The following is a 19,284-nucleotide window of genomic DNA, read 5'->3' on the forward strand; positions in this document are numbered from 1 at the left end:
TGAGGCTGGACCCAGAGTGGTTTTCATGTAAACATAGCCGGCTACACGAGCACACAAAACTGCGTGCACATGAGCATCGCGTTGACAACTCTTTTCAACGTAGGCTTCCTGGGTGCTGCCATAATCCCTGCTGAGGCGCTGTAAATATGCGTGACGCCCCAAAAATGCACTGTCAATGCAAGGGCATGAATGCAAGCCTTAGTAGGATGGAAAGCTGGGCAAGTTGGTGTAGATTCATTGCAGCTAACAGCGCGAAACGCGTAGACGAGGAAGCAAGAAGTGGACACGGCACAGCGCTGACTTTCAACTGAATTTTTATTGAAGAACACGAAAACAAAAAGTAAGCGCTGTGCCGTGTCCACTTCTTGCTTCCTCGTCTACGTGTTTCGCGCTGTTAGCTGCAAGGAGCAAGCCTTAGTACTCCCATGCAAGTCTGCCCCTTCTTTCCATTGAAAAGGTCTGCTAGGAGAGAGCACTCACAAGGATCGTGGCAGCCGACACAAACTCGTGACACCAGGTGGTGGTTCGTTGTTTACATAAAAACCAAGGGCGTGTTTCGTGTGCAGTGGCGCAACATGCACTTCAAAATTGATTTTAAATATGTTCTAGGCTATATTATCTGCTGATATTATACATAGATAATGCGTGTGTGTCCCCACAAATCTATCTCACAAGTTATCTTGCCTTCCAAATTTTGTGTCAGCACTTGTTTAAGTTGTACCCAACTAATAGAAACGTAGTAGACTGCTGGAAAAAACCTTGCACATATAAACTTAAAATTTTCGTTGATCAATTAGTTACATTGAGAGCCTGCCACATTCTTTTTCTCTGAAAGAATGCAAAATAACGTCTTGGTCAAGCTCGGCACAAATTATGAGATTTTTACCAAAACGTAGCAGGAAGTAACAAGTTTCGCCTCTTGGTGCAGCTGTCACATCACTGATGATGCGTGACACTACCTTTCAGGAGAGGCAGCTGCAACCACAGCCAGCTTGCAAATGAGGGAGGCCTCTCATAAAGACGCACTGGACAAGCTTAACCCTTTCAGGGTCAAATGATGTACATCATGTACGTCCTCCGCGAACACCTTCAAAATGGCCAATGACGTACATGTACAGGGGTGGTCAAAAGTTCCCAGGCCGCAACGCCCGGCTGAGGAACAGCAGCTCGCTGCTATCGGGGCGCTCTCATCGCAATCACGCCTTGGCGCACGCTGGCGTCGAGCGTGTGCGTGAAGGGGAAGGGGCACCCCTCTCCATTTCTTGCTCTCCTTGATAAGAAAGCGACGTATAAACTTGGTGCGTCATGTTCCCTCATTGTCCGCTTGTCGATGTTTTACTACTGTGCAGCGTGTAGCGAGGCGGCAGTCTTCCGGAAAACTGACGCATTATGATTGCGGCCACATTTAGCTAGGCACCATATACATTACCGTAGTTTTCGGCTTCCTGGAAAACAATATCGTGCGTTTAACTTTCCATTGGCACTGCGGTGGTTCTATCAGCCGTCTTCGCAGGCCATTTCGCTGCATACGAGCTTGGTCGGAGCCCGAAATGTATTCAGAAGAGCTTGTGTTGGGGCTAGTTGGAACATCTTAGCGGAATAAGCAGCGCTGCACAGTAGTAGTTTATACCTAGGTTCCTTATGAAGGAGAGCAACAAAGAGAGAGAGGGATACACGCCCCCCTCCCCTTCCACACACATGTTGGATGCCAGCGTGCGCCCAGGCGTGATTGCGATGGCCGCGCCCCGATAGTAGCGAGCCGCTGCTCCGCGGCCGGGCTTTGCGGCCTGGGAACTTATTATCGCTTCTGTGTTTAAAAAGCGCACATTTTTTCATTTTTTTTGCTTGGCATGCGCTGCCACACTGCGACAATACGTGGAATTTTTTCATTGCACCGATGTCTCTCCATTTTTTTAATGCTTTACTACAGCAATGCACCAGCTACGTGAGCGCATCCGGTCACGTGCGGGCATGCGGTGGCTAGCTTCAGTTTCGTCCTTTGGGTGGTTCCTGCTTTTTGCTCCTGCAAAACTGATCGCTGTCTGGTTTCGAATCTCTCAAAGGGCGACCGCTCTGTTACTCTCTCGTTTATTGCTCACTGGGGAGCGATTACACTTGTTTCCGCGCAGGTGCTGACTTACACAAATGATGCCACTGTCATTGTGTTTCCTGTTTTGGGAACTTAAATAAACCAATTCAGTCTAGTTGGCGATAAGGCGAAGGATTATTAAAGGTTTTTCATCTGTTTTGCTTTCCAGATGCATACACACCACACCATTTTTTTTCTTCAGCGCGCTAACCAGTGCACTCTGGTGCGCTTATTTTTATACATCTTTGAATTATGTTTATTACAACACATAATTTTTTAAAAGCTGTATAGGCTGTTTTTAGAATTTCTCTTGTAACTCATGAATAAACCATGTGTACGTAACACAAAACATTTTTTTTGCCACTTTATTGTCACTTAAAATAATTATGACAACTTTTTTCGTGATAGATTCAGCCGAGGAATTTAAATCAGCAATAAAAAAAAACAACACTGTGGGGTCGCATTTGGTGAAAAAATTCGACCCTCAAAGGGTCAAGGATATATATTTGACAAGTTTCACATAGAAGAGGAACACTGCTATCAGCTGCATTCACATGCTGTAGTTCATTTGCCACCCATTGTTTCTTCATTGAGGCCTTTCTACAACAACCTTCTAATTTGGGCATAGCAGCCCTCTTGGGGAATAGCATATAGAGATGGTCTAGTGGTTATGGCACTCGAATGCAGACCCGAAGGCCGCGGGATCGAATTCCGGCCGCCACGGCTGCATTTTCGATGCAGGTGAAAATGCTTGAGGCCCGTGCACTTAGATTTAGGTGCACGTTAAAGAACCCCAGGTGGTTGAAATTTCCGCAGTCGTCCACTATGGCGTCCCTCGTAATCATATTGTGGTTTAGGGACGTTAAACCCCAGATATTATAATAATAGCATATAGGGAATAGCAGCCCTGTCGAATGCTGCCATGAACAAGTGCCAGAGGTTGTTTGAACCGAGAGCACTCGTTCCTGGAGCACTCGTGAACCGAGAGGCGCTTGCACCAACTGCTAGCACCCCCTCACCCGAACAAATCCCCACTGTTCACAGCCAGAAGCGCTGTTGCTGATAGAAATAGCGGCTCTTCTATCAATAATCGACACTTCGATGTGCGCGCATGCTTTGGCATCGATATATTATTCAATATTTCATATTTTTGGCCACTATGCAGCACTATTCAACTTGAATTCGATTCGAGATCAAATTTGCCTCTTCACAAACCCCTACTCTTAAGGGGAGACGTGGGTCTTAAAAATGGTTTTTTAAAAGTTGGGTGAATGGCATGAAATTTAATACACTTATTCAGCTTATTCTGCAGATTCAAAATCTCTAAGTAGATTTTTAATGGCTGCATTAGAACAAAAGATATGCAATTTCTAACACATATTTAAGCATATTTCTTACGGGGATTTTTGGCAACTTTGCTTTGTCAAACACAAAAACAAAGTATGTGGCAAGATTGCCAGGAAGCTGGTCTAGCCGGTGATGCTATTTATTTTCTTATAATGTTGTTCACCAAATTATAATTCTCGATTATCAGAAATAGTATGCAGCAAAAAAATTTCACTCACTTTTACGTCTATTTATTTTGCATTCAAAGTTTGTTGAAGACAATTGGATTAGCATCACCGGCTAAACCAGCTCTTTGGCAGCCTTGCCACATACTTTGTTTCTGGGTTTGACAAAGCAAAGTTGCCAAAAATTCCCGTAAGAAATATGCTTTTAGAGATTGCACATCTTTTGTACTAATGCAGCTACCAAAAATCGAATTAGAGATTTGGAATCTGCAGAAAAAATGGGATAAGTTTGTTAAATTTTGTTCAGTTCACCCAGCTAATAAAAGAAATAAAAAAAAGACCCGCGTCTCCCCTTAAGGGGGCCCGTGAACACTTTTCCAATTCATGAGGCATTTATTGCCTCACGAATTGACTGCTCCAAAAATTTTTCAAATTGGTCAAGTACAAACGGAGTTGCAGGAATTTGTCACCAGCTTTAAAGGGACCGACAACTGCCCAGAATATGAAATGAGTTGACTCCACTGATGTAAAGATTGTCTGTTGCACTGACTCAAACCAACCCTGTTTTTTTCGTGCGAGATGGATTTATATTTTTAATTCTTAATTGAAAGTCGCGAGAAATTACTTGTGGCGCCTCTGGCGGCAAAAACATGGACGATCCGATGAAGACGGCCACGTGACCGTTGATTGCTGTACGCGGTCGACGATTTTTTTGTTAGTATTGAAATATTGTTCGTTTCTTTATATTAAAAGGTATTAGTCCATAATAATGTACATATAGGCCTGCGTTAGTAGTATGCATTAAAGTGGCGCTTCCTTCGCGTGACGTAATGATCCCATGCTTGTCAGCGCGTCTTGAGCAACTTTTCAACGTGCTCATGCAACCGTGCACGCAGTTACCAGGTCGCTAAGATTTTGGAGCGACAGAGTTTTGCTGCCTACGCTTCGTCTCAAAAATGATGTGCGCTGCTACTTGGTGCGGCCGTGCATATGCACAGTTACGTTTTCGATTACTTGGCTTGGCTCGTGTATCGAGAGAGGAACGACGCCAGGAGAAGCCATCCATGAAACAGGCGCAGGCAACCTTGGGTGCAGGCGCACACAACGCTGTACAAATACCGGGAAGGTGTATAAAGCCACACATCTCATTGTGACAGCTTGCTATTTTCAAAAATGGTTGGAAAGCTCAAAATAAAGGTGGTTAAGCATAGTTACAGTAACTCCTGCGAAAGCAGAACAACGACAGCTTTCGCAAGGGCTAGCGGCATCGCTATCAATTCTCAGCGTTGCTGGAGCAAGCCTTCATGCGTGTTTGGAGCCTTTCAGATCGAAAAATACTGCTTATAAAATAACTACGGGCTTTTCGGATAAACCACTGCAGCTACATACGCTACGAAGGGTGAGCTTCCTGTCGCGCCGTAAAAAACTGGGTCGAGAAAAATCAGTTGTCGGTCCCTTTAAGTTCTTTCTCCCTCTTTTCTTACCAGCGAGAGCGCCGAAAGTTTAGCAGGCTACATAACCTTGAGCTTGGACTGTTTCGTATGGCTTTATGACAGCTTGTGAATAGATCGCATCATATGGCAACATGAAACAATCCAAGCTCAAGAGGCTCAGCTGATGTCTCCTGCTTGCTCAGCTGGCGGTACTCAGCAGCTAATCTTCATCTCCTTCAATGCCTAAGAAATGTCTCTTGTTGCCCATTACACAGCAAATTAAAGTGCATTGATATGGCAAGCATTTCTTTGTTGTTATTTCGACATTAAATAACTCCACAGCTGGTTAATTTGAAAAGCTTTTCTGGTACTATGAAATCTGAATTACTTCTTCCTACAGACTATATAAGTCCATTTTTGAGCTCAGCAACGAATCATCACCAATGAATCTACCGTGAACTAAACATAACAAGCATGTCTGTGCAGACTAACAGCTTGAAATTTAACATCTTTAAAGTGCTGTGGAACTCTCTATACAGTACTAGTATTTGCTGTCAACTGCTGAATCAAATTTTGCCAACACTTTGCAAAATGTAACCACCTTGTTTATAGGTTTACTTGTTTCTACGATTGTTCTGATTTGTTTGCCAATACAGCACTTTTGTGTGCTGTTCCCATGCACCCGATCCCAGTGCTGCCACATTGGCTCTGCTGTGACATGCATGCATGAATCACTAAATAAATAAAACAAAAAAAAAATCACAGCATATCCACGGGGTGAATGATGATGAGTGGGGCGAAGCTACGGAGGGAATCATCTGTAAACCGTGAAACTCTTCCGTGAAATGCGCCCAGTACATAATATAAAGAGTGTGAAACATCGTGTATATATTAAACATCAAACTTTTATTGTACTGTTGGTTTACGTGGTCCCTTCATTATCACTTGTGATCGGTGAAATGCAAGGAAGAAGTCCGCTCCCGAGCGAAAGAGCGCCAAGAGCGACCGCATTCCCCGCTCGCCCTGTGCGAATTAAAGGCAAGGCTAGAGGGAAGACAGGACGCGCGTTCCACGACGCGAGGTCGGTAGCATGCCCAACGAAAGCCAACGGAACGCGATCGTGCAAGTGCTCCGGCTTCGCATCGCCTCATGGTTCCATTTAGCGTCCCAAAACCAAACATATTGCTCAAGGTGTGCCTTGCGTTTTTCGTAGAAATAATTTCTTTATCATGTACATTAAGACGAAAAGTTGAAAGCTCACTAGAGTGTATCGCCCGCAAAGTATGTCTTTTAGTGTGATTTAACTCTCGTACGGCAGGGTCCTCGCGCCGTTGCCGGTCCACCTCGCCCGTTGACGATCGGGCGAGGTGGCTACATACAACTACTACTACTACACTTTAAGAAAAACATCTGGCGTTCTTTCGTTCTGCTTTTACAAAACATCTGGCGTCTTTCGTTGGTTTATTTCATCAATCAACGGCGTTTTGAACAATATTTTTATTGTTTAATCACGCACAGGAGAAATCTCACCAGGCACTACCTTGGAGGTAAACAATGGCTGCTAATGGGAATGAGAGACAGAAGAAGTCGGCTTTTAGCTAACACTTACACTTCTACTTCTACTAACGTTTCCTACTGGAACATGCCAATGGCTGCTAATGGGGAATGAGAGACAGAAGAATTCGGCTTTTAGTTAACGCGCACGCTGCGAATTTTTTATTGTTCAACAATGCACAGGAGAAATCTCCCACCGGCACCACCTTGGAGGTCAAAGCGTAAGACTTGTTACGGACTACTACGATGACGACGACTACGAGGGACGAACGGGTGCCGCCTTAAGGAGCTTCGCCCCTAATAAAATAAATGAATTATAAATAAATAATGTTTTCTCATATCAGAATTAGAACACTCACACCTCCAAGTGCGCTGCCCAAGATGGAGCCCCACTTCAAAAACCGCGCAACACTCTTGCGAGGACACACGTTTTGCACTGGCAGTATCAAGACCAGCCCACTAATTTGCCACCTGTGATTACTATATATATATATATACCATGGATGAGCCCAATTTTGAATACGTAACTTTTGGGATCAGCCCACTTTGCCCCACGTGATAACCAATGGACGCCAAACCCAGGGGAGTACAGGAAGAGTGAGCTTTCTTTAAAAGGAGGTGGACAACGTGAATTAAAAGCCGTGCGAGAGTTTGGCTCTGATATCGAGGAAGAAAGAAGAGGAATGCCACTTGCAGGGATCAGCCAAGGAAATCAGAAATGACTCTGTCCTGGGGCTCACCTGCTCACTTTCTATTTCAGCTACTACTTAACCCTAATTAGAATTTAATGTGGTGAAAAGCCCCCTAGACCAAGTAAATCCTTCAATAAACAGATCCATCAAGAGTAACTGTGTCAATAACTCAGCTCAATCTTTTGCATGGTAATCGTTTCACCATCCTGTCCTGGGAAGCTTGTCCACCGTAGAGGCGTACTTATGGATTCTATATGCCCAGTACGCTTATTGAAAATCTTCCGTGCTCGTGTAATGAACACTTCATTTAGGAACTAAGCCACACCACCCTGCACACAACATGCCGTAAACCAATACCTGTGTCCTTCCAGCATCCTGAACCAGGTACGTGGGCAGGCCAAGCTCTGACGCCTTTTTCTCCAATGACAACAGATGCTGGGTTGAAAGCGCCCGCAGGGCTATCTTTGTCTCCCTGGAAACAAGAGAGATCACCTGGTGAGAGCTCATCATACGATGACACTTGAAGCATGCACAAAGGGATGTCATATGAAGTCAACTGGCAATAAAAACAAAGGAAAGCATAGGGTAAATTACTCGTTTTTACTTATTTTTACTTAAAGGAGTCCTGACACAAAAATTTTCGCCCCGCGTTTTTTTGCTGCAATGTGTTGCTGGGGGCCTGTTAGTCATAACACGGCACATCGTTTGCTGCAGCGCGCGACAGATAATTAATTACAAGCTCCTCATTACCGACACAGCCTCAGTTTTGGTTTGACAGAGCTCCAAAAACGACAAGCCGCCGGGTGCAACTATCACCACCTAGCGAGTGAAACGCTCGGTCACGTGAGCACACAGAACAGTGACGCATTTCCGCGCGGTCTGTCGTTGCCGGGCTCATCGTCGTCTGATGGCGACGATTTTCTCGCGGCGGGGATGGAAGGAATTTTCGACGTAGCGAATCACTTCAGGTTTGACCCGCTGGCGAGGGGCGATTCGCCGGGAAGCGCATCAAAACAGAAATGGCGGCTACGACGTCATCATAACTTGTACCGGCTGCAACGGTTACGTAGGGGAAGTAGGGGGGTCACCTCGGGTCACCTCCGAGGGTGTCAATGCACCAGGTGCGGCCTGTAATGCTGGATCGCGCTCGCGAACTTCAAAATTCATATAAAATACCTTCCAAGCTTTATTCGCTGCCGATATTTTGCAGATGGTACACGCACGTACACGGGAATCGATCCAGCAGGCTATCTCGGCCGCGAAATTTTGTGTCAGTACCCCTTTAATTGAAGTACCCCGAAGTCATAAAACATAAGTGTGTGTTGAATTTGTGGTTGTGTTAAAATCAGTGCAAATGCGGCCATTTGAACTGACATTGTCTCGTAACCACATTTTTTTTGCCTCTCGTTTAATTCAACCAAGGGGACAATTTGGTTAGTTTCACTGGTCCCATCAGGGTAGAATTTACGTAAGGCAACTGTCTTTTGGAACGCATATTAAAAGCATATGCAATAAAAGGGCATGCAACACTTCTTATTGACTGAAGCATGGCATCTAGATTACCTCCAACTATTATGACATAAGCTTGAGTTTGCAAGTTTCCTAACATTCACAGTGCCACATTGGCAATGCTGGGACATGGCTATGCAAGGATTTGTTTCGGATGTGGAATGGTAAAAAAACATGGTTTTGGCAGCGAAGATAATGCTTTCTTAAAGGGACCGACAACTGATTTTTCTCAACCCATTTTTTTTACGGTGCGACAGAAAGCTCACCCTTCACAGTGTTTGTAGCTGCAGTAGTTAATCCCAAAAGCACATAGTTATTTTAGAAGCAGTATTATTCTATCTGAAAGGCTCTAAACACGGACGTATCTTTCCTCCCGCAACGCTGAATACTGACAGAGATGCCACCAGCCCATCTCGCGATTTGTGAAAGCTATTGTTGTTCTGCTTTCGCAGGAGTTCCTGTAACTATGTATAACCACCTTTATTTATAGCTTTCCAACTATTTTTGAAAATAACAAGCTGTTACAATGTGGCATTATACACTTTTCCTGTATCTGTACCGCATTGTACGCGCATGCGTCCAAGGTTGCCTGCGCCTGTGTCATGGGTGGCTTGTCCCGGCGTCGTTACTCTCTCGATGCACGAGCCAAGCCAAGTCACCGAAAACGTCACTACGCTTATGCGTGGCCACACCGAGTAGCAGCGCACGTCATTTCCGAGACGAAATGTAGGTAGCAAAACTATGTCGCTCCAAAATCTTAGCGACCTGGAAACTGCGTGCACGGTTGCATGAGCACGCTGAAAAGTTGCTCAAGATGTGCTGACGAGCGTGGGATCATTACGTCAGGCGAAGGCAGCGCCACTTTAATGCATACTTCCAACACAGGCCTATATCTACATTTTTACGGAGTAATACTTTTTAATATAAAGAAGCGAACAATATTCCAATACTAACAAACAAATCGTCGACTGCATACAGCAATCAACGGTCACGTGGTCGGGTTCATCGGATCGTTCATGTTTTTGCCGCCAGAGGCACCACAGGTCATTTTTCGCGACTTTCAATTAAGAAATAAAAATGTAAATCCATCCCTCCAGAAAAAAAAACAGGGCTGGTTTGAGTCAATGCGACGGACAATCTTTCTATCAGTGGAGTCATCTCATTTCATGTTCTGGGCAGATGTCAGTCCCTTTAAATTGAAATCTTCCCAAAGTTTTGATTCGCACATACTAGTACATCTTTCAACAAGGTTTACTCACATATGGTGCACAAGCAAGCAAGGAAGAACAAAAATGCATGACTAAAACTGTCGCACAGCGGGTGCAGGCTCTGGCTTCAGTCTGCAACTATGATGTCCTGCTGGTACTTTTATTGCGAAGCATTTCTTAGCAAATCAAAGACGCTTTGATCATTTTTATCTATCTACCTGGCCGCCTACCTCTTGGCACTCTTGTGGTCGTCTCCTTAACTTGGCATTATACCAAAACTGGCATAGGAGGATGTGAGTGTATGACCAACAGGATTCGTAGGTCATGACATGAATAACTTACTTCCCTGTCATGAAATCCTTTCCACCAGTCATGTCTGGCACATACCTGAAAACTGCGGCTCATCGCATTCGGGTATGCGCCACAGGTGGTTCCTAGTCCATAATCCAGACTTTGAAAATCTTAACCCAATAGCGTGAAGGAGCCCGTGTCACAGAAAATGCGATGCCATTGTGGGTGCCGTTGTTAATGGGCGAAATATCCAAATGGATGCAAAGAATAAAAATGATTGCTCGAGCCGGAATCGAACCCAGGCCTTCTGTATGGAAGTCGAGTGTTCTACAACGAGCAACACCAATGCTTGAAACGGTTTCTGAAAAAGACCCTATACAAGTGTCACGTCAGGGCAACGCCGATTGTGGTTGCAGTGTTGGCTATCCACATTTATGTACTATATCGATGTAATAAACATGCATATGCACAAATATGAATCCACAAGCTATGGTCAAGCATTCTGCAAATACGGCTACAACTGCAGCTATTTCTGATATGCACATCATCTCCCCATAGTGTGCACTTGCTTGCATAAACACGATGACCCTCTCTAACGTGAGCACCGATGTTACATCAAGCCATAAGCAACCGTTTACACGCCAATGTGCTTGGCGTGCCTGGTGAGCGCATGATATGTGCACGATTATTCAATTAACACAAAGACGTAGATACAACTTGTAACGCTAGGCATGAAGAAAAAAATCTAGAATAGGCTGCTACTCGCTGTCTGCTTTGCATGAAAATGATTCCCACAACGTGTCGGATCTGCCGAATCTTTTAGGTTTGGTATTCAAAGCACATACCCGCAAAAGACCCACTGATGGTTAAAAAAAAACTTCTATGTGAAGCAATAACAAAAAACTAAGTATTCACGAGCTATTTTAGTATTAATTAATGCAAGAGATAGAAGGGTGCTAGCCATGCATGCCTTCGAGATGTTCTATACTCCATCTCACCACTACCGTTCAGCACTACCAAAGCTACGGGGTGTAAGCAAGACACATGCTTGCATGGCAAAACATAGTACCAGATATAATTACCTTACAGTTGAGATATTTACGATTGCTTGGAACGAATTGCGTCACATCAACAAGTGATATGTTTACTCTTTATCACATTTATGTCGTATTTCTTTAATTGTTGCATCAGTAACCGCCTGTAACAGTGGTTACAACTCAACATGGCAGCGTTCATACAGACGCGACCGCCCGCTTTGATCCGAACTTGCGCTTGCTACTCGCCCACAGCGCTGACAGCAACAAATAAATGGCGAGATGAACCATCGCTTTGTGCCATCTCATGATGAGGACAAAGTATCAGGTACGTTTTGTCATTACTGATGAGATGCGCTGTTTGCAGTGACGCTACCGAGGACTTCTGATTTGGAGCAGTTTTTGGAGCAGCAAAATATTCATTTTGGAGTACTTTGGAGCAGCAAAAATTTCCATCTTTGAGCACTTTGGAGCAGGTAATTTTGCATCTGGGAGCACTCTGGAGCAACTAATTTTACATCTGGGAGAGCAGTGGATAAGCAAATTGCATTAACATTCGGGCACCTGAATAACTATTATGGGGCTCTTATGCAGAGCTGGAAATATTTACGTTCATTGCAAATCTAATCGACAAAATCATCTCAGGAGAACCCCATATTTAACTCGATAATGCCAAAATAAGGGCTCATGCAGTTGAGTGTACTGGATTAACCTCTATAAACAGAATACTGCGTCAATAAAATTGTACTTCATGAAATAACACTACAAATACATCTATGTGATTATCAGCAGACGTGGCTGACAAATGCTGTGATGTACATTAGAGCCTGAATGCTAAAGAGTCGCACTGTCCATAATGCATTCCCCTAAGACAACTCCAAGGCGAAAGCCAGGTGCTATTTTTTTTCTCGACTGATGTATTGATCCTCCCCCTCCCTCCCTACAAGCTTTCTGCACCTAGCGTGGTTTTGCACCGCCTCCATAATCGGAGGCATTGCAAGCTTTCTACACCTCACCTGGTTTTGCATTACCGCCATGACCGGCACACCGATCACGGAAGCAGTGCAAAGTAGGGGTGTGCGAATATCAAATTTCTCGAATACGAATCGAATACGAATATCCACCTTCGAATATCGAATCGAATATCGAATATCAAACGAAAAATGCCTCCACAGTAACGATATTTTATTTAACATGTAGCTATTTGAAGAAAAAAAAACATTAACAGCCTGACTGGCAACACAACATCCACTGCTATCTCCAGAACACAATGTCCAGGCTAGCACAATGCACACCACAACACAACCAGATATCACGGCACAATGAAAGTAATGACTACATGTTATCATGAAGAAATATGAGTTGCTCCACATGATGAGGCAGCAGGCGCTCCCTTGTAACAGAGACAACCTCCCCACCCCACCCAACACTGAAAAGGCACGCTCGCTTGGAACAGAAGTGGCTGGTATAGGGAGTTACATGGTGCAAAGCTTTGCCAGAGCGGAGTATCTGAAGGTGCCTACAGTCCGCCACCAGTCACATGGGTCACTGTCTTTCTTCAGAAGTGGTCCCGCATAGTTAACGAGTGGTAGTGCGGCACGTTACGGCCGCATAATATTGAAAATGTACGGTTACATGATCGCCAACAGCGCTGCACGTCGGAGATGCACCAGCAATAAATCATACGTATCGGGGCGCTCGTCGCAGGCAGATATCGTGCCTCCGTGTACTTACGATGTTTATCGCTCCTCTCGGCAACGTTTTTAACGATGCGAACACAGCAGAAATGTGGAAGACGAGTTATTTTATGCATGATAATCGAATCGCATATTCGAATTTTTCGAATATTCGAAGTTATCGAATATTCGAAACTTTTCGTATACACAATTTTCGAATCGAATACGAATATTTCGAATGTAATATTCGACGAATATTCGAAACTTTCAAATATTCGCACACCCCTAGTGCAAAGCGATAATGTCATGTGATGACGCCATCACGTGACATCTTGATGTATGACTTAATGATGACGTCACAAGTTTTGAAGATCTATGACGTCATTGCGTGATATCATTTTTTGCATCAATCATTTGACACTGCCGACGGTCAATTTTCGCATTTGATGGAGCATCTAAGGATTTCGCATTAATACTGCGCACTGAACGTTACCAGCCTGGCTGTTAGCAACTTGGCCTTGCATACCACACTGTCCTCTGCCATGTCACCCTCGTGCAGTGCACGAAACAGCTTCGCTGATCATCCCCTTCGCAAAGTGGAATATGGCTCAATTTTTTTTTATTCTGATAACAATTATATATGGACACTATGGATGAGTTTTTGCTGTCACCATTACCGTCATTTTTCGTATAAGTCCAAATTGATAACATCACCCCGTGCATTCTACTGGCGGATAAAGGCTCGCGAGCGCTGGCGACGAACGCGGCTGAAGCGGAAATTAAACGAGCCGGCCATCTCCGTCGCACAGAGAGCGCATGCGATAACATCTTCCTGCGTGTGGGCCTGCCGTCGATTGCTCATCAAACAGAGAGGAAACGACCCGCCCGTAATGAGCATGAAGGGACGCCAGATGAGGGGAGAGGGTGACTGTGTCGCTCGAAAGGAGCAGTCGCTGGCGCACGCGCTGTCTCAAGGCATCAGGAGACAGCTCGTAAACTTGCTGTGCTCTTAACGCTAACTTCGCGTTCAGAGAACTGACAGCACGAAAACCGCTTCGGTTCCTGGAGCGGACGTATTCCCTTGAATCAGCGTTTTGTTGAGTAACGCGAGATTCGGTCCAAAAGGGTTAGCTGCTAGCCTTACTTCGTATAACAATGCAATTAATTTGTATTAATGAGATGACTTTTTTTTGAAAGCAAGCAAAAAATTCTAATTGGGACTTTAGCACTCACGGGTTCGAAACGGCATGCCCTTTTAGGGGGTATTTACCGCAGAGCGATTACAAACCCGGATGTGCTGGTGGAAGGAATTACGAAAAAGCTCTGCTGGATGAAGATCCATGGATAAAGTATACTTGAGGAAAAGTGTCAACGCGTTCTCACCATTGATGTGCTCTTCCATAGACGTGAAGCATGGAAAATTCTATAGTGTTCCATACATATCTTTTGTTAACGGTCCCAGATTTCACTGTCCAGAAACAGAAGGTACAGACATTTCAGCGGCACGTGTGTAGTTGTTATCGAACATTGCTTTCATTACGTGTCGTGCGACACTTGAAACGAGCTATCAGCGGCGTTTCTGGAACAGACGACGCCCGCCGATGAATCCCCGCCACACTTTCACGCTGCTGATTGGCCTAGACGTCACGAGCCTCTGTGGAGAGCGCATTTTGCCGTCGAGCCGACTTGCAGAACAGAAGCTGCGTCGGCACCTTTCACAGCATCATGGCTTACTCGGGACGCACATGCCAGCGCTGTTAATTCAGCAGAATAATTCTTAGTCCGTGGTTGTAACATTGACAGCCCCAAGCTCAAGCTGCCCATGTTTTGACGCGCCGGCGGTACGATTGCTGGACGCCCCCAAACCCGAGACTCTGGCGGAGTTTGGCGCAATTTTCGTCGATATTATGAGAATGGCGCAGTAAATCCAATTTGGCACACTTTGGCGCAGCAGTGGAATAACTGTGTTTGTTTAGCCATGCCTGCTAAGCCAAACGTGCCGATAATTTATTGATAATGGTTCATGAAAATAGCGCAGCATAGTCACGAATACACTGCTGTTGAGGCGTCAGGACATAAATCTAAAGCAAATACAAGCGCCAGTTTGGAACTTGCAAGCCACACAGCGCACGACAATGACATGATAAATTCGAGGCAGAGGGCACCAGTGTCCTTGGGTGCAGCCATGTTCATTTTTTCAGTGCTGCCATCCGCTCGCTTTACAACATGTGCGCACCGATGCCAGGTGGACGCTGAGCAGACGACACGGCGCGGATGAATACATTGTGAGGAATTTTCACCCTTCCTATTGGCTAAGGGGCCCGTAGCCTCCACAGTAATGAAGGGAACTTTTTAGATGGAGTATAGATTGCCAAGAATGATGGTAATTGAAAGCCACCACATCCTGGCAGTTCCATATGTGCAACAGTACAAAAGCATCACTTTTCTGTTTAGCCAATTACAAGTAACTACGTGACAAGTGTAACATGGTTATTATGGAAAAGGAAAGTGGTGTTTTCTACAGCCCGTAAGGGAGCAGAGCACAGCTCAGCACCTCTGGGAATGGAGCAGGGCAATAAACGAACAGAAGGCTGAGCAGTTAGGAGATTTGGAACACATGGAGTGGGTGGGCGTTCATGTGTCTATGACATCCATCAAGCACAGGACGAAGCCCCCATTGCTGGCTGGTGCATACACTCGTACAGACGGGTAGTTCACCTCTTCGCGTGCAATTTCGTTTGCTTTTGCGTCAGCTACTGCTTCACCGTTTTACAAAAATTCTTCTACATGTACCACTTGACCACGACCACCTCACACAGCTACTTTTGCCAAAACCACCCCCCCCCCCCCCCATTCAGGAAAACAGCAAAGCTATCGCTATGGCCCTCGACACAGTCAGTCTACAGAGATGGTCGCGTGCAACTGCCCAAGCTCACATGAACAACAGACGACTGCCAGAAAAAATTATTTTGGAATACTGACCTCATAAGCCATTGCGGCAGAAGGATGTGAAAGCATTGTCACCAATACGTATTCCGAGCCAGTCATGGGCACGTTACCAGTAAAAAGTAACAGTGTTACAGTTACAGTTACCTAAGCCAAAAAAGTAACTCTGTTACAGTTACAGTTACAGTTTCTGAAAGTAACTTGTTACAGTTACAGTTACTGTGCAAAAGTAACGTCGTTACTTTTTCGTTACTGTATAAAATAATAGATCACAAATCAAATTATAGAATTTATTTAATAAGGGTTGCACATCGTAAAACCCTAGACGAAGAAAACATAAAAGGGGGCCCAACACCACCAATCACTTCGAACGCCTCTTACTTGAAGTGGAAAACGTGGTTGATGTACTGGAACGACGGCAGTATATCCTAAGACGTTTATTAACTATACCCAGAAGCGCATGCGAAGAGCAGCGGGGAGTGCATCACGAGTGGTTACGACGTCCATTGTGTCTGCTCCATATGTTTAAGGTGTGTCAGACTCTGTTCGGAGAGCTTCCGGTCCGCTGGGCATACAAACCGTTTTTAACTATGTCCCGTTATTATACCTTGGAACATGACAACGTGTGTTCACGAAATCCTAAGACTGCACACCTGCGGATGATCATGGCGGTATCTAAATGTGCGATGCGGGGATCGGCGAAACGGGCAGGAAATGATCAACGAGGCCTAAAGAACTCAAGCGGAATGTCGCTAAAGCAACCCATGCAACGCGTTCTAAGACCGAGCTTGTTGAGCACTGCTGGATGACAGGTCATAGCTTTGACCTAAACAATGCGACGACGCCGGTTTGTGAACGAAGGTGGGGGAAAAGCAACTCCTGGAATCGTGGTTCATTCGCCGCGGCTTGCAAAAACAGCCGCGGTCCCCCACTGGACATTTACAAGGACATGTGTGACTAGTGGACTGGTCGACCTCGGCTCATTTTCTTTTTTTCTTTTTTTAGGATGCCACCTGCATTGGGGGTGAAACGTCTGTCATTTTGTTAATAATTGTTGCATTAAGTCGGAGTAAACATTTTACAACCAGTTACAAAGAAGTTTTAAAATATCGCTTCGCTAGTTCACGGAATTTCTGGCCTTAGCCGTTTCGCGTTCTGCTGTTCTCTAGCCACCTGTCAAACGCGATTAGCTCGGAGCCTCAGACGGGGGAGACTGTAAACATGGCATCCTAATGCTCCTCCACCTGTACACCAAGAACATAATTAGATGCTCAAGTGACGAAAAGGATATATATGCTGAAAAAAAAAACGGACGCGAACTTAGCAGGCGTTTCAGTTGAACCACGATTGATTTACATGTTGCGTTAATGACAGACCTCCAACCTCGGTCTTCTGCAGGGAAGATAATACGCTTAGTCACCTCCTCTCCTAAACTGCGAGGGGAGCCCTATTCTGGAAAGTTGAGGGGTGGAGAGGTTATCTGGTAAAGAAGAAAGTTCGAAAAAGTGTTGCTGTTGGATAATTTTTCATAAAGACAGAAGTAACTGTAACGGTACTTTCCGTTACAGTTACTGCGAAAAAAGTAACAGTGTTACAGTTACAAGTTCCTCTAACTTAAAAGTAACTAGTTACAGTTACAAGTTACTGAAAAAAGTAACTAGTTACCGGTAACGCGTTACTAGTAACTAGTTACTGCCCAAGACTGTTCCGAGCATAGTTACGACAAGCGGCACAAGGTACACTAACACTGTGAACCATTATCCTGTGCTGTCGATGGCTTAGACTGTGTGCATGTGTTTTCCTCTTTCTTCCTTCATTTCCTTCTAATTCCTCTCACTTTCTAGGGAAAAAGTGGATCTTTTGTTTTGGTGAACCTTCGGTGCTTCATCTCTCCTTTCGTCTCTCTCTCGCAGTAGAATGCTCCCCAAACTGTACAACTAATAAACATAGGCTTCTGACAGAAGCCTGGCGAGAGTCCCTTCAAGGTGCTAGAGAATGGCATTAATTAAAGAAGCCATGACGCCCAATTGTTTATTACAATCTGTGTTATGTGGATTAATTTTTGTGCATTCACAAAAATGGTGGCGTAATTTTAGCACATTTGGTCGAAAAGTTCATTCATAATTGAATATTTTTGTAAACATGTGAGCAGCCTGAGACTTGGACAACACTGGCCCACTTGCGAGCCTTGACGTAACAAAGCTACTTGCTGTGCGAGCGTCGGCATTCCAGTGAACCATTTTGTTCCGTGGTCAGCAGCACAAGCAATTGAGCTATTGCAGCTTTGTTCAGCTTGAAATTGAAACTGAACGACCTACAGCGACTGAAACTTTGGTTGAAGGCAACAACTCCGCTCCATGCAGCACATGACATCACACACGCCATGGCAAAATGGCGGTCGCGGGTGGTGGGTGGGGTTTATAGGTGGCAGCTTCGAGGGCTTATTTTACACTGAAATATTCTTTTGGAGTCTATTTTTCATGTATGATAGGTCCACTAGGCCCTTTACTTCAATTTTTCACTGAAAACTGCAAATTGCTGGGTGACCGTGTAATGATGGCCCCTTTAAGCTAGCCTGCATGGCATGGATGCGAGAACACACAGACCCAAATACTACCACTTACCCGTATTCCTCCCACAGCAGGAGCATGTTGCCATACTTCCTCTCGTCTTGCAGGAGCAGCCTGTACAAGCCGAGGACGGCGTGTGCCACCTGGGCGGCAATTTTTCCTGTGCCCATCTCGAGCTCACTGTTGACCGCAAAGACCATTTTGTACGTTTCGGGAGCGTCGTCGTCCTCTGTGTCACTTTCGTCTAAGGGGTCGAGCTGGAAGAAGATGATGAGAGCAAGATGAGGACACCTCGTGCAACTCGCCGCGAGAGGTCAGCTTGTATCTTTCTTCAACCAGACGCAAGGAAGCTGTATGCACAATAATGGGGTTTAAGTGCTTGAAAATACCCTAAACTGTAACATGTACCCCAATTTTCAAAATTTTGAGAATTGTGGATTGCAGCACCCTTGATTGCTTCGTCACCAGTTGTGAGCATGTCACCAGCAAAAAGTAACAGTGTTATAGCTAGAGTTACTTGAAGCTAAATAAGAAGCAATATAGTTACTGCAGTGTCAAGCAACAGTATTGTCTCTGTAAGAACATTACTTATTAAAATGTCATAAAAACAAACAATACAGTTTGTTTACATTTACAGTCGACGACCGATAATTCGGACTCCACGGGGAACGTAAATAAGTCCGAATTATAGAATGTCCGAAAAAACAAATGCGTCAGAAAAAAGAACTTTTATTGACACTTCAGGGTCCCGGTGGCCGAAAAAAGTCGCCA

General features: G+C 44.9%; 1 protein-coding gene across 2 annotated transcripts in view; it reads right to left on the reverse strand.

Annotated features, from left to right (window-relative positions):
- Window positions 1–19,284, reverse strand: part of LOC119383620 (probable peptidyl-tRNA hydrolase 2) — a 50,406-nt gene that overhangs the window by 22,112 nt on the left and 9,010 nt on the right. For both annotated transcript variants that reach the window (XM_037651876.2, XM_037651875.2), the window contains exons 4-5: window positions 18,568–18,770; window positions 7,637–7,751 (exon numbers count right to left, since the gene is read on the reverse strand). In XM_037651876.2, the coding sequence (XP_037507804.1) occupies window positions 7,637–7,751; window positions 18,568–18,770 (318 nt within the window). The remainder of the gene's footprint in view (window positions 1–7,636; window positions 7,752–18,567; window positions 18,771–19,284) is intronic.

This window comes from Rhipicephalus sanguineus, chromosome 2 (assembly GCF_013339695.2).
Source record: "Rhipicephalus sanguineus isolate Rsan-2018 chromosome 2, BIME_Rsan_1.4, whole genome shotgun sequence".
In the NCBI taxonomy this organism is placed as follows: Eukaryota; Metazoa; Arthropoda; class Arachnida; order Ixodida; family Ixodidae; genus Rhipicephalus; species Rhipicephalus sanguineus.